At 33.3% G+C, this 21,445-nt stretch overlaps 1 protein-coding gene across 1 annotated transcript in view; it reads right to left on the bottom strand.

Annotated features, from left to right (window-relative positions):
- Positions 1-1,309: 1,309 nt before the first annotated feature.
- LOC138714690 (trypsin-7-like) overlaps positions 1,310-21,445 on the bottom strand; it is a 41,390-nt gene continuing 21,254 nt past the window's right edge. Inside the window, exons 4-7 of the mRNA XM_069846753.1 lie at positions 11,824-12,032; positions 5,908-6,113; positions 4,276-4,333; positions 1,310-1,527 (exon numbers count right to left, since the gene is read on the bottom strand). Coding sequence (XP_069702854.1) covers positions 1,400-1,527; positions 4,276-4,333; positions 5,908-6,113; positions 11,824-12,032 — 601 coding nt within the window. The 3' untranslated portion in view covers positions 1,310-1,399. The remainder of the gene's footprint in view (positions 1,528-4,275; positions 4,334-5,907; positions 6,114-11,823; positions 12,033-21,445) is intronic.

Here is a 21,445-nt window from a genome sequence, read left to right as displayed (position 1 = left end):
TTCCTTTCATCGAGATGCTGGGTGGGTACCGGTCCTACACAATGGCCGAAGTTTCATAAGAGAATTGAGGCATTGACATGGGAAAGGTCGTAACTGCCAAAAATTCGAATTTTTAGGTTTTTCATTGAGAAGGTAGTAAATGGCCATGCCAATGGCACAGAGAAGGTAGTATGTCCGTATGTAATGAAACGAAGTTGGAAACGTAGTCACTAGATGTTGTAAGTTGTATGTGCACAGCTGTTGGCGCGGAGAAGGTAGTAACTCCTTTTACAACATCAGAGTGTGTCTAGACAAATATGGGCTGATAACTGTGCAGGGCAGAATAAGAGTCGGATGAGTCTAATGGTCCTGATTTACATTATTGCCAAGAAACATTTTGATTCAGTGGACTTGAAATTCCTGGTTTCAGAACATTCCTACATGCCATGTGATAGAGAATTTGGCATCATAGAGAAAAGAAAAAAAAGATGCAAGACCATGGTTCCAGAAGAGGTAAGGCCTAATAATGTAATAATGATGAAGGATGAAGATTTCTTCGACTTTTCTGCAGAATGTGACAAGTTTTTGAATACAACTCCTATCAAAATCAGCACCCTCAACTGGATTAGACTCTCAAGAGCTGATTTTCCTCTAATAAAAACAAGATAGTCATTTAATGACCTTGAAATGTGGACAGAGCACAGGATTTTTAAGAAAGGACAGTCATTAACGTCAATCACTAACTTGCAGTGCTTGCAACGCCTTGAAAGAAGACCAGTCGTCCCTGATGCCAAAAAGAGAGACTTGTTATCTATGTTAGACTTCCTCGATGAAAAGTATCATGCATTTTACCGAAAAATTTGTGCATAATGTACAAATAACGTTAATTCTCAGTTTGGCTAAGGAGTGATTTCAATGTTCTATTTCCATAAAATAGGATTTCACAGATAAATATGTGCCAGACTTTTCAAATTTCATATGTAACACAAACATGAGTGTATGCCTTTCATTTAAAGCATTTTCTGTAATAATGTAAGTGAGAAAGTGTTCATAAATTTGTTTTTTTGCTTCCCCTGAAAAATTTCGTTTTTGGCAGTTACTACCTTTCCCATGTCAGCGCGTCAATTCTTTTCCCAATAAAGATTTGAACCAGCGCTCATTCCGTACCGCAGCCTGGGCATGGCGCCTTATACCACGCAGCTACGGCGCTGTACGTAACTATGCCATACCGGAATACTTTTCGTTTGTAATTACTAATTAATATAATGATGAAGTAAAATATGAAAGGAGTTTGTGTTTGGAACGACGTGAAAAAAATAAGTAATCGTACTAACAGTTGTTGTCGGTGGGTTTATTGCAGAAATTATGGTTTTACATTGGAATAAATTATTATTAAAGAAATACTGCAGTGCAGGTTGCATCAGTTCGGGGGCGGACACAAACACTCGCCTCCCAGCTTGTCGTTGATCCAGTCCAAGTAGTTGACTACCTTCGTGTACACCCCTGGGAAGTTGGGACGCGCGCAGCCTCTGCCCCATGACACGATTCCTGCACAGACAAAATAAATGTAGCAGAAGTATCACAGCTTGACATTCAATAGTAGTTAAAGCAACACTTTAATTACTACCTCCTTAAAAATAATATAATAGACTAATAATAAAATACATTATTATTATTATTATTATTATTATTATTATTATTATTATTATTATTATTATTATTATTGTAGTAATTTTCATATATAGGACCTACAATAATTAAGCCATTGGGCATGTCATGACTTCAAAGGATTGTTGAAACCACCTTCAGTTTGGGCTTCCTAGGCTTCACTGTCCCTTCGCTACATAATCCAACTGCAACTTTTTTCTTACGATAATCCTGTTGGACTGTTTATTTAAATATTCCTTCCACTTACATCTGTAATACAATATATTATTTATGAAGTCATCTGTTCAGTTATGTAGTCATTTGTTGATTAGGTTTTTTGTTCATTGATATAATCATTTGTTGATTGATGTAGTCATTTGTTGATTAGGTTTTTTTGTTCATTGACACAATCATCTGTTGATTGATGTCATTTGTTGATTAGGTTTTTTGTTCATTGATATAATCATTTGTTGATTGATGTAGTCATTTGTTGATTAGGTTTTTTTGTTCATTGATATAATCGTTTGTTGATTGATGTAGTCATTTGTTGATTAGGTTTTTTTGTTCATTGATATAATCATTTGTTGATTGATATAGCCATTTGTTGATTGATATAGTCAGTTAGGCCTACTGATTGATATTGTAGTCATCTCTTATTGATGCTGTCATCTGTTCATTGATTTAGTAATTTACTCATTGATGTAGTTATTTGTCCATTGACATAATGATTTGCCCATTGACATAGTCATTGAAGTAATAATTTGTTGAATGATGTAATCTTTAATATATCACTCGTCCATTTTTACAGTCATTTGTATGTAATGTTATGAATGTATGTATGTATGTATGTATGTATGTATGTATGTATGTATGTATGTATGTATGTATGTATGTATGTATGTATGTATGTATGTATATATGTATGATGTAATCTTTAATTATCACTCGTCCATTTTTACAGTCATTTGTATGTAATGTTATGTATGTATGTATGTATGTATGTATGTATATATGTATTTATGTATATGTATGTATGTAGGCTATTTATGTATGTATGTATGTATGTATGTATTAAAACTGCAATTGGGTATACACCCGGTGGCAGTGATATGATATACATAACATTACAATAATTACAGCAATAAAATTACAATAATCACAACAATAAATAACATAGACAAAATAAACGTAAAATTAATTCTAACTATTACTAAATAAATGCAATAAACCTAGGACTATAAATAAAGACTATGCCATAAATAACCCCTACTATAAACAAAAGTAAACCTAACTTATAGTATTTCTATTATAACCAACTATTGTCAGCTTAAGTAATTACAAGTTTTCTTAATTACATATCAACTTTATTAATTACATGACACAACTTAGATAATTACACTGCACCTACAATTAAATCTTCAGACTAATCTTTTCAACCTTTCCTTAAATGTACTGATTTTGAGAGGACCACCCTGAAAGATTGTCGCAGATAAGCTGTTCCAGTCTACTATTGTGCAGTTAACAAAGGAAAATTTTGCCACGTCTTTCCTTTGTTTTCTGCTTTAAACTTCATAATATGATCAGCTCTGCCTAAGTATGATGGTGTCACTAATCTTGGTCCATGCTTTGTGTCCCCTTTGTGCCTTAAATAATGAGTTCAGTCTGGTTTTTCGTCGCCTTGATTTGAGAAATTTCCACCCTAAGGCTTTTATTATCTCTTCGCCATGTTCATTCTCCATTTTGACATATTTGTCCATTGATATAGTCATTTCTTCATTGATATGGTCATTTAAATATGTTTGATTCGTTTATTCGTTCTTTTGTTTCTTCATTCGCACATTTACTCCTTCATTCCAGAAGCCTGTTCCGATCTTGCATCTCTTTCCTGGCCTACCTACACATTCATTTTTCTATTGATGTCGCTTTCACTTCGTCCAAGTTATCGTATTATTGCTCATTTTTAATATGATTGTATACTATGTGTTGAGAACGTACTTGCTCCTTACGTAGATAAATTAAAAAGACGATAAATTTCGATATAAAACAGACTGACTTCCAGAACTTCGTCTTTAGTTCGAGAGACCGTCATTCGTGTCAGTCCGTCCGACCAGTCGTAAATCCCAAGTGCTCTCGTTTGTTCTGTCGTCATCCTGAAGTTATGAAGAAAATAAAAGCAACTCAAATGCGGTTTTCGGATGTCTCTCTGGGTATGGGCTTTCTCAGTATATGAGAAATAAAAAAAATTCCACGAGAAATACGAGTCCAGAATATGAACACTTTCATCTAGAAATATATTGAAATAGTTTGAAGATGTACGGGGGATAGAATCGTATCCTGTTAACAGACAGAAACTATTTCAGAAATCAATGGAAAATAATAAAAAAAAAAACAAGTAAGTTAGATGTTGAGGAACCAGACATACGGAATGTGTCATACTGCGTTGAAAGTTGAAAGAGACAGGATCTGGCTGGCTCAATACGAGTATATTATTCTACATTAAACATTATTCATTCAATAAAGGATAAATATGTCACTGACAACTGTGGGATGAAGTATTTTAATATGGTCTATAACTATAGCCCGTACTAATAACTGAAAACGTAGGGCTAGTCCCGAACTGTAATGCGAAATTGATGTCATGATACGTACCTACAGTTTCCATATATCCACGCTCGGCATCTATGTGTAGAGGTCCACCGCTGTCTCCCTTAATGGAAAGAAATTTAACGTGTAAAAATCAACGGTAAACTATTAAATAAGTAAATAAATAGATTAAATAAGTAAATACATAATAAATAAATAATTAAATTAGTAAATAAGTAATTAATTCGATAAATAAATTATTAAATAATTTAAATAGAATAAATCGATAAATCTATTAAGCCTAAATAAGTATTTATTTAAATTTAAATATACAGAATAGAGAATATAATTACAAACAAGAGAAATAGAAATAAAATAATACAAACAATATAAAACAGGAGATACAGTAGTATTAACAAAATTTGAGACCGAATGAGCAGCGCTCGTGTTCGGCCGCAGTTCAGATATAATATTAATAGACCTATAAGAGAATATAAAATAAAATAGGAAATAGAATTAAAATTACAGTTACAGAAATTATATAGCGTCAGTGAAATGTGTTACAGAGTGTCAGTGAAATGTGTGCTAAAGTGTCAGTGAAATGCGTCATAGTGCCACTACAGGGAATGAGATGAGAGTAAAGTGAAAGATTATTGAAACTTATGTAGGACCTATACATAATTATGTAGGTTGTGTTGTAAAAGTAAGTGTTTTATTTTATGTTTTATTATTGTGTTAAATTGTATTGTGTATTCTTATTGTATTGTGTATAAAATTGTATATGTGTTGTAAATTGTATTATGTATTGTAAATTTTATTGTGCATTGCTTATCATTTTAACTGTGTATTGTTAATATTGTATATACCACTGCCACCGGGTGCTTGCCCACTTGCAGTGTAAATAAATACATACATACATACATACATACATACAATATGAATATAAGAGAAATATAGAAAATAAAAAATAACAATAAAAATAAATAAGTAAAATAAAATAGGAACTAAAATTTAAATTACAGCGGCAATGGAATTATATAATATAATATTAACACTAGAGAATAATAATAATAATAATAATAATAATAATAATAATAAGTAAATACATAAATAATAAATAAATAATAATTAAATTAATTGATTACATAAAATAAATAAATACATGAATCGATTAAGTAAATAAATAATACAAATAATTAAATTAATTAATTAATTAATTCAATTACACTGATTAAATAAATAAATACACAGTCTAAATAATAAATAAGGAAGGCCTAAATATATAATTAAATAAATTAAATAAATAAATGAATAAAATAATTAATGAATAAATGAAATCAATTAATTAAATCGATCAAATAAATAATAATTAATTAAATCAGTTAAGTCAATTAAATAAATAATAAATAGGCTACATAAATAAATAAAATAAATCAGTTCATTAAATCAAATAAATCGATTAAATAAATAAATGTCTTTATACTTTCCGAACACACCCTGTATGTTGCGTAGCGTAGGTTGAGAAGTGTGCATGAATTGAGCGAGCGATCTAATTTATCATAAATCACTAAGCTTTATGGAACCTTTGTAAGCTAATTTTTAATGTTCTTAGAACTAAGAGTGGTTCATGAGGGAGGCGGCTGTGGTGTTGTAATTGCCTGCCGAATATGATGGCCTTTGGGGCGGATTTACTCTCACCTGGCACGCATCTCGCTTGCCCTCCGCAAAACCTGCGCAGATCATGTTGTCGGTGACCCTGTTCTTGGCGTAGCCCGCCTTGAGGCATTCCTCTTTGGACATGATGGGCACCGCCACCTTTCGCAAGGAGCTGGACGTCGGTTTCCTCTCCTCCGTACGCCCCCAGCCAGCCACTATGGCCATCCGTCCCGTCAAGTTCTTGTGAACTGAAACCAATTAAATAAAACACAGAGTTTTGAGAGGAAGTTACATTTTGAAATTGTACTACTTTTTATTTCAGATGTGAAAAAAATAAAAACATATTTGTTTGGTAAAATGTTCATATTTAATCCGGTTTCCAACATTTATTATGTTCGCCATGTTGTTCTCAAATGCATCTGTCATTCCACTTCTGAGAGGATAAAAAGAAAGGAGGGAGTACTCCAAGCCAAATAGGCTTGAAATCGGTGCGACAGATATAACGTCAAACTACACCTTTTACGCCCCATAATCCACCGCGAAAACCGCCAATTGCCAAATATTGAATTGCTACTATCGGTTTTGGTCATACGTAAACGGATTAGAATGGATGTGAAGGTAACAGGACTACTAGCAGATTATTATATCAATGTATGTTTCACTATATATTTTATGCTCGACCATGCCGAAATGTAGTAATTATACACCTGGTAGCAGACCTTTAATGGACCTCATTAAAGTACACCTACTCATTAAAGGTCAGGTCTTTCAGCCAATGACGACTCAGGTTACAACTGTTCAGCCAATGACAAGTCAGCTTTGTACCGTTATAAAACCGCAAGTATCGATTATTCTCGGATATGCAATCGAAAGAGAATTAGCGAAAAGTCACGGAGGCTGGAAATCCAATACTGTCGCAGACGGTTATGTTCTGTCACTATAATAATTAGCGTTAATTGTAAATAATATTCAAATAAATTTAATTTGTCATCTCGTTTTTCAATGTCGAATTCAATAATCAAGGTTATAATATTATAATATTATCAAGTTTAACGGGACTACGTCAAGGTCAATGACATTATTGTTTCTCGGAAAAAATCAACACTTTCGTGTCTGCGCACATCTCACAATTCACGACCTAGAACAAGGTCACTTCCGATCTTGTCAGATACAAAGGAAATGTATACATCTGAATACCGGTAATTTCAAGTTAGAAATATGGTCGAGCATAAAAAGTCGTATGAAACTCGCCTATAATGGTAATTAAGAAGCTCGTATGAAAATTATGAAACGAGCGCAAGCGAGTTTCATAAATATCCATACTCGATTCTTAATTACTATCATTATAGGCTCGTTGCATAATGTACTATATTAAAAGTGTTATGGTTGTGACATGGACTGAACACTTCATTTCCACATTCTTTCTCTTATCAAGAAGGATGTTGGCATTCCTTCATATGTTAAAGCATAGGCGGACATGTCAATGGACATATTCTGCAGTTGAGCCGAATAGAATATTAGCCTATTTATAAAAAAAAAATAACACCAACTGAACTTGACTACACTTTTGAAATATTCACAACAACACGAAACAATTTGTAATCGTAATAATATGAACAAAACAGCTGATAAACACCGGAAAAAGAGGTGAACTATGGGTAATTTGACGGTCACACTAGTACACCTTTTTGGTTCCACCGTTTCAAGCTTATGACCCGGGGTTGTTTCACTTGAACCTACCATTGCGATACATTTATGATGCGGGCTCGCGACGGGAACAGTTTGGCTGTGGCGCATGCGCGGACCTCTCATGTAGTGCCACCGTGATTCTTAGCTGAATTTATTTTCGCGTGTATATTCCAGATCAAATCAAGAAGTTATCACAGTCCACTATATACAGTCACGAAGCTTGAGTTTTGAGGGTGCTAGAAACAATAGACTGTGACGGAACTATTTTGCATTGCCTGTAATGAGGCGATATTAGCGATCCTAGTGGTGAGCAACTATCTAATGTTTGCATATTTACTACGTACTGAGCTTCGCGACTGTATATACTATACTGTGAAGTTACCTTCATGCTCCGATTACACATCTTGCATATACCAAGTCTGCGCATGCGCAGTTAGCATCTCACAGAACTTATAGCCAAACCTATTCCTGTAGCGAGCCGAACGTCATTTATATGTCATATATTCAGTGTGCCCAACTGTAGAAATACGGAATCTGTTACGGAGCTGCCAAATTCCTCTAGGGTTCTTGGTACAGAATAAATATGGAAAAATGAGAAATTTTTTAAGGCAGGGGCGTACGCAAGTGGGGTAACCGAGTTTGAACCCCCCACCCCCCTTCAACTTTCTTAAAAAGTTACATAATTAGATCTGAGTATTTTTAAATCCATAATTGTTTTCCTTCCCTAATTTTTCAATGTCAGAGTAACAAAATCTACATCGACATAAGGCAGAGTCCTCCTATCCCTCCTTCAATATAACCCCTGTACTTGGTACTGCGGCACGTTAGAATTATAACAATGCTATCTTTATAATAGAGAGATCTACCGCCTAGTGCCAATATTGTAATAAAATGAAGCTGACACAGTATGAAATTTAACTTGCGAAATATATCGGAAAAGGTTGTTTTGACAGTACTACAGTGCGGATGTTAAATATTGTGCATTGTCGATTTTAAACTCATTTTAAGAGCGGTATTCACCCGTTCGTTAGTTTTGATTTCTGACTTTATTGTGAAATGTTCGTTTAACGTTTTGTGTATTTGACAGTTCATATTTTTAATATAAACTTCACATTATCGTCCACACCTGTGGAGTAACGGTTAGCGCATCTAGCTGCGAAACTAGGTGGCCCGGGTTCGATTCCCGGTCGGGCAAGTTACCTGGCTGAGGTTTTTCCGGGGGTTTCCCCCAACCCAATACGAGCAAATTCTGGGTAACTTTCGTTGCTGGACCCCGGACTCATTTCACCGGCATTATCACCTTCATCTCATTCAGACGCTAAATAGCCTAAGCTGTTGATAAAGCGTCGTAATATAACGTACTAAAATAAAAATAATTGAATAAGTCTATATACAAATACACGTTTAACATGACTTTAATATAGTATTTCCTTTGTTTTTAGAACTTTGAACATGTACAGGAACATCATTTTATTTTTACTAACATTTTTAATATTAACCTGGCTATACCTTTAGAGAACCGGAAACACCGTTCGCTACCCCCTTCCACGGCTGGAGTTCGATGATACTGGCGTAAAACACAAACAAAACAAATCACTTTAATAGGTATAGGAAGGAAGAAAAATAATTCATCCATTTACGTAAACTAGGAAACATCGCGATTCTGAGTTCGATAATTTTCATTAGGTTTTTGTTTAATCAAAATACAGTTGTATTAAGAATAAGTGTTTTTACTCACGAACTGAGTTATCCATGCGAACGTATTCATTATGCAGTGTATATTATACTGTCTACAGCACATTAGCGTACAATATAGAGAAAGAAGTTAAATTGAAAAATAATGATAATATGAATATTTAAACACAATTTTTGAAAATGGTGGCCGTTCATTTCGATACAGGCTTCAGTTCTTTCGTGCATATTATCGCACTATAGACTATTGTACCTAATCCCAATTACCAATTTCGTCCTTCGTACTAGTAACTCATGTTGAAATAATTCTGTACCTACTGCATAAAAGAGTACCTTACGTACTATAAATTCAATCTTCACTTCTGCCCGACCCGCACAGATAAAATTACTCAGACATGCTATCTACTGTCCGTCCAAGTGGTTATGCCGCAGGACCGTAGAAAGGTGGGAAATCTCGTGACAGTTAATTACTTAACGAGGCCCTTTTATTTAAGTTATTTTAAACAGTTGTATAATATTACGTAAACGTCCAATTCCTAACAGAAATTAATGTTTTCAGAAAAGAGCTAAGACAGCCCAGCTTTTACAGAGGGGCGTGCAGAAGCAAGTGGGGGAAATCGGGATGCGACGTAGGCAAACGGACAGTACCTGTGCGAAAATATGATTCAATATTGAAAGCTCTTTCGTCACTGGAAAACGCGAACATATTTCTGGAACGTACTATATTCACTAACTCTGTACTGTTTACTATATGTGGCCTTCATTCTGTCTGGAGAACAGTTGGAACTTCATTAGTAGAAGGGGTGGGAGTGAAGTACATTCAAAAACTCAGGTAGAATAAAAATTGAAGTAAAAATAAAATGATGTCCCTGTATTTGTATTAGGCGATAGTCAAGATCAGGGCTGGGCACCAAGAGCAAATTCTACTCTCTCACGGGGAGCCATTTGACTTCTCTTCTACCCCTTCCTTCCCCGCTTAACACCGTGCAGCGTTGATATCGTAACGGAAGAATATTAAGCGTCCCCGTTTAGAGTTTGGATTCGCTCCCGGTGCCCAGCCCTGGTCAAGATGGTCATGACGATACCATGATAAGCACGTGACTCCAATTCGCGCCGTAACCTTTCTCGTTAGCCACTGCCTTCCAGCACCGCAGAGACTTCATTCTTGGTTTAGTTAATAACGTTACATTCACTATATAATTCATGTGCAAATCTCGAAATAAATCGTTTTTCTCTTCATATCAAAACGTTAAGGAGCTGCGAGCTTACAGAATGCAAGCCACGAGCGCGGCAGTGTGACATCAGCAGCAATGGTGGACAAAATTCCTTCGCTCGCATATTGAGAACCTTTAACGTAGCTCTTATAGCCTAGTTTCCTTACAGTAAGTTTTTCAAATTTTTACACTTTTGGGACATACGCAACTCCATACGTACCTCCTTCACTGACACTCAGGAAAGGACATAGTTGAATGTCAAAATGAATGGGACCACTTCATACAGACAATTCGGCTCCCGTCTCTTTTTAGGGGAGACTGTTGTACCTTTAGCATAGTGTACCTTTGAACATTTTTTGTTTTTTTTTTTTAATTTTTGCTGCTAGCTAGAGGACTCAAACTGAAGTAGATTGTAGAGAAAGCCGCTAAGTAGCTCTGATCGTAGTTTTGGTTTGATTTATTGCAAAGTGTGAGTTCCGTGGACAAAAGAATTTTTTTAGTACCAAAAGTAAACATTTCGTTCATTGATGTATGTTTTCTAACACAAAACCAGATTGCATTTGTTAATATCTTTCAAGTACGGTGTGTTCCCTATCATCTGGTGAGTAATAAAATACTCTAATTTCCATGATTTATTTGACTCTCTAGTTTTCGGAGCCATATTTGTTTAAACGTGCACCCTCTTGTACCTTTGAACACAAAATATCTTGTACCATGGAACATGTTCCAAATTACACGATACTATCGGTTTTTGTTTTTCTTTTATTTTAAGGTCATGTCACGAAGTAAGTCTGGAATTAAAGAGGCCCCCAATTGATCCGGATGCCTTGAAGAAAGCTGTTGAAGCAGTTATTGCTTCTCCAGGAAATAAAATCTCAATCAGAGAAGCCTGCTCTGGTTTATGATTGCAAATACATTTTAAATATGATTGTCAGTTCTTACAGCTATATTCCCTCCTATATTCCACGTGTTCCAACTTACAAGAGTGTATGTTCCAAGGTACATGATCCTGTTGTACCTTTGAACACATTACATATCCCTGCATTTTATTTTTTCCATCCTTAATAGATCTGTAAAACTGGAAAATACACACAGGAAGTTGTAAAGGAATCTTCCATATTTCAAGTATTTTTGCATTTAAAAAATTTCATTTCTCAAAATTAAAAAAATAAAGTAGTGATTAAAGGTACAACAGTCTCCCCTACAACATGGGACTGAACCCTGTACTCATTCGGAAGGAATCTGAGTTGGACTGAAAGAAATAAATTATGTTATTTGTGGCGGAGAGAGGAATTTGTTGCTTCGTCCCGAGTTCGAAGCTATTTTGAGTCTTCCATTAGCTAGCAAATGAAGACGGACTCACCGTCGCTGGGCAGGCAGGCGGGGCGGATGGTGGGGCCCAGCTCCACCGGGGTCTCCAGCTCCAGCACGGCGATGTCATTGTTGAAGGTGAAGATGCTGAAGTTGGCGTAGGCAGTGGCGTTCTGCAGATGGCGCTCTACCGTCACAGTCTCCGTCTTGCTGACGCGGTCGTGCTCGCCGAGCACCGCGCGGATGTCTCTCACGTTGAACCTGCGGCCAAGGAGCACAAGATAGATTTCTTCCATCACACTTACGTCTTTGTCTGCTATACTTCATAACTTCGTAATCAGTAATCACACGCATTTTATGTACTGCAAGGTGCAGTAATTACGTATTTACGGAGCATTTCAAAACAGGCATTAGTGAAAGTGTTTAAAAATACAATAAAATGCGTATTCAAACATGCAGACATTACTTTCTATGTTTGTTATAACTTAACAGTGGAGGTGCACTTTGAATTTCCTAACACAACGACTTATTGACAATTAAGAAATTCAATGCTTCGATATTTTCGTATGCGGATGATACAGTTGTTATTTTTTCAGGTAACACTTGGGATGTTACCTACTTTAATGCAAATTATTTATTTATTTATTTATTTGTTTATTTATTTATTTGTTTATTTATTTATTTGTTTGTTTATTTATTTATTTATTTGTTCGTTTATTTATTTATTTGTTTATTTATTTATTTGTTTATTTATTTATTTGTTTATTTATTTATTCATTTAATTGTTTATTTATTTATTTATTTATTTATTTATTTATTTGTTTATTTATTTATTTATTTATTTGTTTATTTATTTGTATGTTTGTTTATTTATTTATTTGTTTGTTTGTTTGTTTGTTTATTTATTTATTTATTTGTTTATTTATTTATTTGTTTATTTATTTATTTATTTGTTTATTTATTTATTTGTTTATTTATTTATATGTTTGTTTGTTTGTTTATTTATTTATTTATTTATTTATTCATTTGTTTGTTTATTTATTTATTTATTTATTTATTTGTTTATTTATTTATTTATTTGTTTATTTATTTATTTATTTGTTTGTTTATTTATTTATTTGTTTATTTTTTATTTATTTATTTGTTTGTTTATTTATTTATTTATTTATTTGTTTATTTATTTATTTATTTGTTTGTTTGTTTGTTTATTTATTTATTTATTATTTATTTATTTATTTGGTTATTTATTTATTTATTTATTTATCTGTTTATTTATTTATTTATTTATTTATTTATTTATTTATTTATTTATTTATTTATTCATTTATTTGTTTATTTATTTATTTGTTTATTTATTTATTTGTTTATTTATTTGTTTATTCATTTATTTATTTGTTTGTTTATTTATTTGTTTATTTATTTATTTATTTATTTAATCTGACAGGATTAAGGCCATAAGGCTTCTCTTCCATCCCACCATATAGCACATATAAATACAAAAAAGAAATACACACGCTGATGTAAATAATACCAATTACGTTATAGCCTTATAGAGGGTCAACAGGGTCAAAAGAACACTATAGAGCTCTCATCAAGCTAATACAAGAAAAAAGAAAGAAAAACAGAGATAACAATGATGATAGTGATAACTGATAATAATAATAATAATAATAATAATAATAATAATAATAATAATAATAATAATAATAATAATAATAAATACATTACATATTAATTGTCAATTTTACAACAGCATACAGTAATTACAGTATTTACTATATGTCATGGGTTAAGCCGAAGTTGCGCAACCTGACAGGTGTTCAACAAGCAATTCCATGAATTACAATGTGATGTTTTAATTTAAATTTGAATTTTGATATCGTCCGACAGTCTCTGACATGGTCAGGGAGAGAATTCCAGAGGCGTGGAATAGATATGCTGAAAGATGATGAGTAGAAGGATGTTCTGTGCAGAGGAATAGAGAGAAGGTACATGTTCCGGGTTCGAGGTAGTGAAAGGTACACAAAACGAGATGCTAGATAAGAGGGTGTGGAGGTGTGGAAGATTTTAAATAGTAATGAGAGAGAGTTTAAGAATCTTCTTTCTTTAAGTGGACTCCAAGACAATAATTCTAGTGACTGTGTTACATGATCGAATTTTCTAATGTTACAAACGAAACGAACGCAGATATTGTGAACACGCTGTAGTCTATGGGCAAGATCAGTATTTAGATTCGTGAATAGAGAATCGCAATAATCGAAGTGGGGCATCACTAAAGCTTGGATCAGGTTCTTTTTAAGGCTGAGAGGTAAAACGTTGGTTAAGTGTCCGAGGGAATGAATTATGGAAAAAGTTTTCTTACATATGTAGGTCACTTGACTTTGAAAATTTAAATTTGAATCTAAATATACCCCTAAATTTTTTACTGTGTTACTATATGTAATTGTGGTATTATTTATTTTTGTATTTGATTCAGTGGCTAGATCTATTTTGTTTAATGCTCGTTGGTGGCCCATTATTATAGCTTGTGATTTGTCTGGATTTAGTCTGAGTCCAAATATTTGCGCCCATTGAGCTACAGATGCTAGATCTTAATTAATTCTGATACAGAGTCATTGATTGTACAAGTTCGGGAATGAATGTAAAGTTGTAAGTCGTCAGCGTATAGGTGGTGTTTAGAATATTTTAAGACCTTTGTTACGTCGTTTATGTAAAGCGTAAAAAGTAATGGCCCGAGAACCGAGCCCATGGCATCACATTGATTAGAAATTGGTTTGATTCCAACCTACTTGTATTAAATCATTCCAAAACTATGGTTTTACCACTTTCGTTAACATCTGTTGGTATGAAATCTCCTCATTCGCTCTTGCATTTAAAAATTCATACATCCAATTGTTCTTTCAATATTTGTAACTGTCCCATTCTAAATGAATATTCTCAGGTTAACTTTCTCGGAATAATAATAGACCAACATTTACGTTGAGATAAAACATGCTCCTTTTATTCACTACTTTATTATCCTACGAAATTACTTGACTGTCCATACTTTGCGACTGATTTACCTCGCATTACTACGGCATTATAGGAAGGGGTAGTGCTTATAGTACCTCCCTCATGCCAATAACTCTGCTACAGAAAAGAATAATAAAAATTTCTTAATAAACCTCTTGATTATCCTTCAGAACTGCTGTGTTCAGAATTTAAAGTATTCGACTTCCACCAAATTTATAACAATGTCTTATTGAATTTCGTACACAATAACCGAAATATATTTAATTTATATTCACATAAATATAAAACCAAAAGATCAGACAGCATATTATGCTTGACAGAACCTAAATATACCACAATTTTAGCATATAATCACAGAAGCAACTTCGGTCCAAGGCTTTATAACAAGATAATAGTTAAATTTCAAATATAAAATTTGCTTAAGCTCCTTATTAAAAAAAATTAAAATTGCTGTTTAGAGAGAAAATATGAACTTCAATAATAATTTTACCTCTCTATCAACTCTGAAACGTTGTAAACGAACTTTTTTGACATCCTATATATGGCAATCAAGCAGGAATATCATTCGGACAAGATCAATAATTTAATTCTTACGCAACTTATAAGAAATAGAATGGAAATATAGACCTTCTTATTGCCTCCCATTAATTTCGTAATTGTCGATGTTGTCGTCTGCAGTTCTTCATTTTTTATGCAAGGAATCTTAATGCTTTTCTTTAATCTTGTACCGGCGCCTAATATTTTTATTCTTCTAATACAATTCAAGAACGGGGAAACTATCTAATATTAAATTTTAGAAAGCACAAAGTTCTCTATATATGTAGGCCTACTTTTAAAGCGTCGCACGTAACTTTCACTACTGTATAGTTTTTACTAAACTGCGAAATAAAATTTTTATCAAAGACCTCAGCCACTTCTGGCGGCCTCTCCGTTTTTAATTGGGCCAATGCCATCCATAACGAATGCATAATAATAACGACTATTAAATGGGGGTACACGCCGGTATAGCTTGTCACAAGGCGGAGTCTCTTCTTGATTAGTATTTCATACAGGCGTCAGGAGATCGTGTTCCATTTACCCATATCAAAGGCTTATACAGGACTTTCAGACAATTGCTCCATAACTTTTGGAAAATATAAATGAATAATACTTTTTCATTGGTCCCTTTCTCGCTTAGCATATTTGCAAAGATGATCTTACACTTCTTCTTGTTCGCCCGTTTGTCTGCATGAAATAATCTTAACTGAACGAATTGTTTCGTAAATAATATGATATGATATGATATATGATATGATATGATATGATATGATATGATATGATATGATATGATATGATATGATATGATATGATATATGATATGATATGATATATAATATGATATATGATATGGTATGATATATGATATGGTATGATATATGATATGATATGATATGATATGATATGATATGATATATGATATCATATGTTATGATATGATATGATATGATATGATATCATATGATACATGATATTATATGATATGATATGATATGATATGATATGATATGATATATGATATGATATGATATATAATATGATATATGATATGATATGATATATGATATGATATGATATATGATATGATATGATATATGATATGATATGATATGATATGATATGATATGATATGATATGATATGATATGATATGATATGATATGATATGATATGATATGATATGATATGATATGATATGATACTTACTGGCTTTTAAGGAACTCGGAGGTTCATTGCCGCCCTCACATAAGCCCGCCATTGTTCCCTATCCTGAGCAAGATTAATCCAGTCTCTATCATCATATCTCACCTCCCTCAAATCCATTTTAACATTATCTTCCCATCTACGTCTCGGCCTCCCTAAAGGTCTTTTTCCCTCCGGCCTCCCAACTAACACTCTATATGCATTTCTGGATTCGCCCATATGTGCTACATGCCCTGCCCATCTCAAACGTCTGGATTTAATGTTCCTAATTATGTCATAGTGAAGAGTACAATGCGTGCAGTGATGTGATATGATATGATATGATATGATGTGATATGATATGATATATATGATATGATATGATATGATATGATATGATATGATATGATATGATATGATATGATATGATATGATATGATATGATATGATATGATATATGGTATGATATGATATGATATGATATGATGTGATATGATATGATATGATATGATATATTTCGTCACAGCACTTCTTTACATGTAATGGTGTACCTCACATTTCTGTATCCGGTGCCACCATTAACATATTATTACAATAACACATTATTTGCAGTACACGTCTACACAGATACTCCCAATTACACACTGTGTACCTTTTTTGTTATTTGGTTAAACTCCCCTTCAGTATTTCTCCTACATTTCATTTGCTATTCTCTATTTGTTCCTTAATCCTAATACGTGTAAATCTAATATTATATAGGCCTACTCCTTTCAAACCCCCTTTTTCCTCTAACTACTATTCACTAAAATCTCAATTTCACTTATCTCTATAAATTATCATATTGAATTATTTGTCCTATTTGTTCTTTGACCTTTTCTCCTATCTTTCTCTTATATTCATTCACTGTTCCAACGTTCAAATGTTAGTAGGTACGAATTTTATGCTGTCACTTGTTCACTTCCCTTAACCCTTTTTCACTATTTTCACTCATTCCTATTTGCGCTCACTTTCACTTTCTCATTATTCTGCTTACATTTAATCCATTGTCACTATTCTCACTTCCTATAAATAGTTATATTTTATTCTACACATCTGCTTATACACTTTCTATCTCCCCTATACTTCTCGATATTTTCCAGATTCACTTTATTTGCACTTTTTGATCACATCCACATTTTTTTTAACGTATCAAATATCTCTGCTATATCCTCAAGATAAATGATAAATGTCCGTTCTCTGCTATCAACTTTTCAATATCTACTTAAACGAAGTAATAAGATATTGAGGCATTTTATACAAATCAGGAATTAAGATATCAGAAACAACTAATTTAAAAACTATGTTGTATGCAGATGATGATAATTGTCAATTTTCAACATAATTTGCAAACAGCTATAAATGAACTAAATATAATAGCACAAGACTTACTTACTTACTTACTTATGGCTTTTAGAGATCCCGGAGGTTCATTGTTGTCCTCACATAAGCCCGTCATTGGTCCCCATCCTGTGCAAAATTAATCCAGTCCCTACCATCACGTCCCTCCTCCTTCAAATCCATTTTAATATTATCCTCCCATCTACGTCTCGGCCTCCCAACTAACATTCTATGTGCATTTCTGTATTCGGCCATACGTGTTACATGTCCTGCCCATCTCAAATGTCTGAATTTAATATGCCTAATTATATCAGGTGAAGAATACAATGCATGCAATTCTGCGTTGTGTAACTTTCTCTATTCTTCAACTTACTTACTTACTGCCTTTTAAGGAACCCGGAGGTTCATTGCCGCCCTCACATAAGCCCGCCATTGGTCCCTATCCTGAGCAAGATTAATCCATTCTCTACCATCATATCCCACCTCCCTCAAATTTATTTTAATTTTATCTTCCCACCTACGTCTCGGCCTCCCCAAAGGTCTTTTTCCCTCCGGCCTCCCAACTAACACTCTATATGCATTTCTGGATTCGCCCATACGTGCTACATGCCCTGCCCATCTCAAACGTCTGGATTTAATGTTCCTAATTATGTCAGGTGAAGAATAACAAATATAAATGACACTCGGGAGGAAATTAAACGCAGAATAAATATGGGAAATGCGTGTTATTATTCGGTTGAGAACCTCTTACCATCCAGTCTGCTGTCCAAAAATCTGAAAGTTAGAATTTATAAAACAGTTATATTACCGGTTCTTCTGTATGGATGTGAAACTTGGACTCTCACTCTGAGAGAGGAATATAGGTTCAGGGTGTTTGAGAATAGGGTGCTTAGGAAGATATTTGGGGCTAAGCGGGATGAAGTTACAGGAGAATGGAGAAAGTTACACAACACAGAACTGCACGCATTGTATTCTTCACCTGACATAATTAGGAACATTAAATCCAGACGTTTGAGATGGGCAGGGCATGTAGCACGTATGGGCGAATCCAGAAATGCATATAGAGTGTTAGTTGGGAGACCGGAGGGAAAAAGACCTTTAGGGAGGCCGAGACGTAGATGGGAGGATAATATTAAAATGGATTTGAGGGAGGTGGGGTATGATGATAGAGACTGGATTAATCTTGCACAGGAGAGGGACCGCTGGCGGGCTTATGTGAGGGCGGCAATGAACCTTCGGGTTCCTTAAAAGCCATTTGTAAGTAAGTAAGTAAGTAAGAAGAATACAATGCGTGCAGTTCTATGTTGTGTAACTTTCTCCATTCTCCTGTAACTTCATCTCTCTTAGCCCCAAATATTTTCCTAAGCACCTTATTCTCAAACACCCTTAACCTATGTTCCTCTCTCAAAGTGAGAGTCCAAGTTTCACAACCATAAAGAACAACCGGTAATATAACTGTTTTATAAATTCTAACTTTCTATTCTTCAACAGAGAGAACAATAATTGAAGCGTCGGCTGGAATAACGTTATAGGTTACTTTGGTAAAATTTACAGGAGCTGCAAAAATGTGTACGCGTTCAACGTTGTTCTTATGGGGGTAGCAAACTTTCGAGTGGATAAATTTCACGTACTGCATTGATGGACAGTTGCAAGACAAGGAGTATAGCAAGGTAACATGACATACATCATTATTACACGAAAACACGCCGAATGAAAATTTTGTAACTTACAACGTTGTTCCAGCCGACGCTTCAATTCTGTGGTGTTTGGGTAAAGGGAGATAAGTCATAAAAATGAGTTCGGAGATAAATGAAAATTTAACTTGGAACCCTTATTTCAAATAATTTTCTACACAAATAAAACACATCAACGGCTTGTATTCTTTGATTTTTGCACACCCACTTGTATAATTTAACTTGTGTCTTCATCTGGGGAACAAAATTCCACCTGGACAAAAAAATGACTTATACCCCTTTACCCGAACACCACAGAATTTTCATTCTTAGCTAACAGTCGCGATATGATTTTGCAATTAAGGCACGTGAAAGTAGATTTTAGAAAATTGTAGCTCTTTTTTTTCAGTGTTATGCCCTAAACATTTTATGTGTTTATCGAACAACTTGAGAGTCTACTCTGGATTACTATAAAGCCAAATACAATACAAGCTAAGCGAGATACAGGTTTCCGGTTTGAAATTGTAGAAATATGGAATAGTCTCGGACTATTCATTAACGAAATTAAAAGCAGTGTTATCATTGTAATTAGAGGATCCTTGCATATATTAAAACTCATTTATATAGTATAATAATTTTTAGAGGTAACACTTAAATGTTATTTTAATCTCAGATTTCATATTACTTTAGTATTTTTTAAATATTTATTGTATCTACTCTTAAATCCTAAGTTATTTTTCTCGTTATTATTGTATTTTTGTTTACCTTGTCTTTTTTGGCAACCTGTAAATTCAGGAGGTTATTTTATAACGAACTATTACCATATTTTCAGCATATTTGATAAATACTCTTAAAATGGTCAAATTTCACCTGAAGTACGAAACGCACTGATAAAGACTTACCTCTTCTAATAATAATAATAATAATAATAATAATAATAATAATAATAATAATAATAATAATGATTTATTTAACCTGGCAGAGTTAAGGCCATACGGCCTTCTCTAACACTCAACCAGGAGTAAAAACTGCGTTATAGAAACACTACAAATTTACAAAGTACACACAAAATTGAATAAGATAATAATAATAAAATGTAAACAACAAGTAAGAAGAAATCAGACATAATATATAACATACAGAAAGAAAGAAAAAAGCATAATAAAATGTGAACAGCAGGTCAAAAATAAATGAGGCCTACAAAGTATAAAAAAATAAGACAATTATTGATAATAATAATAATAATAATAATAATAATAAATAAGAATAGTAATGATAATAATAATATTAATAATAATAATAATAAATAAAATAATAACAGGCCTAATAGTAATAATAATACTAATATTAGTAATACAATAGTGCAGTACAAAGCATACAATGAATACAATATTTTTAAGTATACACAGTAAGGAAAATTATGATTATATATAGCTCAACTTATCACATTAGAGATATACCATTATCGGAAAATATGAAAACAAAAATATAAAATAAGTTAAATATCACTAGAACATAAAAAAAATGTGAATACGTGGAAACATGCAATACAACACTTGTCATAATAGTAAGTTAGTTTGGCAACTCGTCATAAGATAATTTTCTAACTTGGATTTGAAAGATTTCAATGTTCGGCAGCCCTTGACTTCAGGCGGCAGTTCTTCTAATACATGCCCTTTGAATACCTAACATAAACTTCACAGAACGGAGGTGTTGTAAAAGAGAGAAAAGCTGTAAGTACATGTAACCCTCAACGCAGCTATTAAGAACATTAACAATTTGAAAATGTCGGAAAGTCACATCTATTCATGATGTATATGAAGTTAACGATAGAAATGCTAGAGCAATTGTGGATATATGATAACGTGGAATCGTTTTTGTGATATTGACCTTT

Source organism: Periplaneta americana, chromosome 15 (genome assembly GCF_040183065.1).
Source record: "Periplaneta americana isolate PAMFEO1 chromosome 15, P.americana_PAMFEO1_priV1, whole genome shotgun sequence".
Taxonomy (NCBI): domain Eukaryota; kingdom Metazoa; phylum Arthropoda; class Insecta; order Blattodea; family Blattidae; genus Periplaneta; species Periplaneta americana.
Note: the sequence above shows the minus strand (reverse complement) of the source record. Positions and strands in the feature narration are given on the sequence as shown.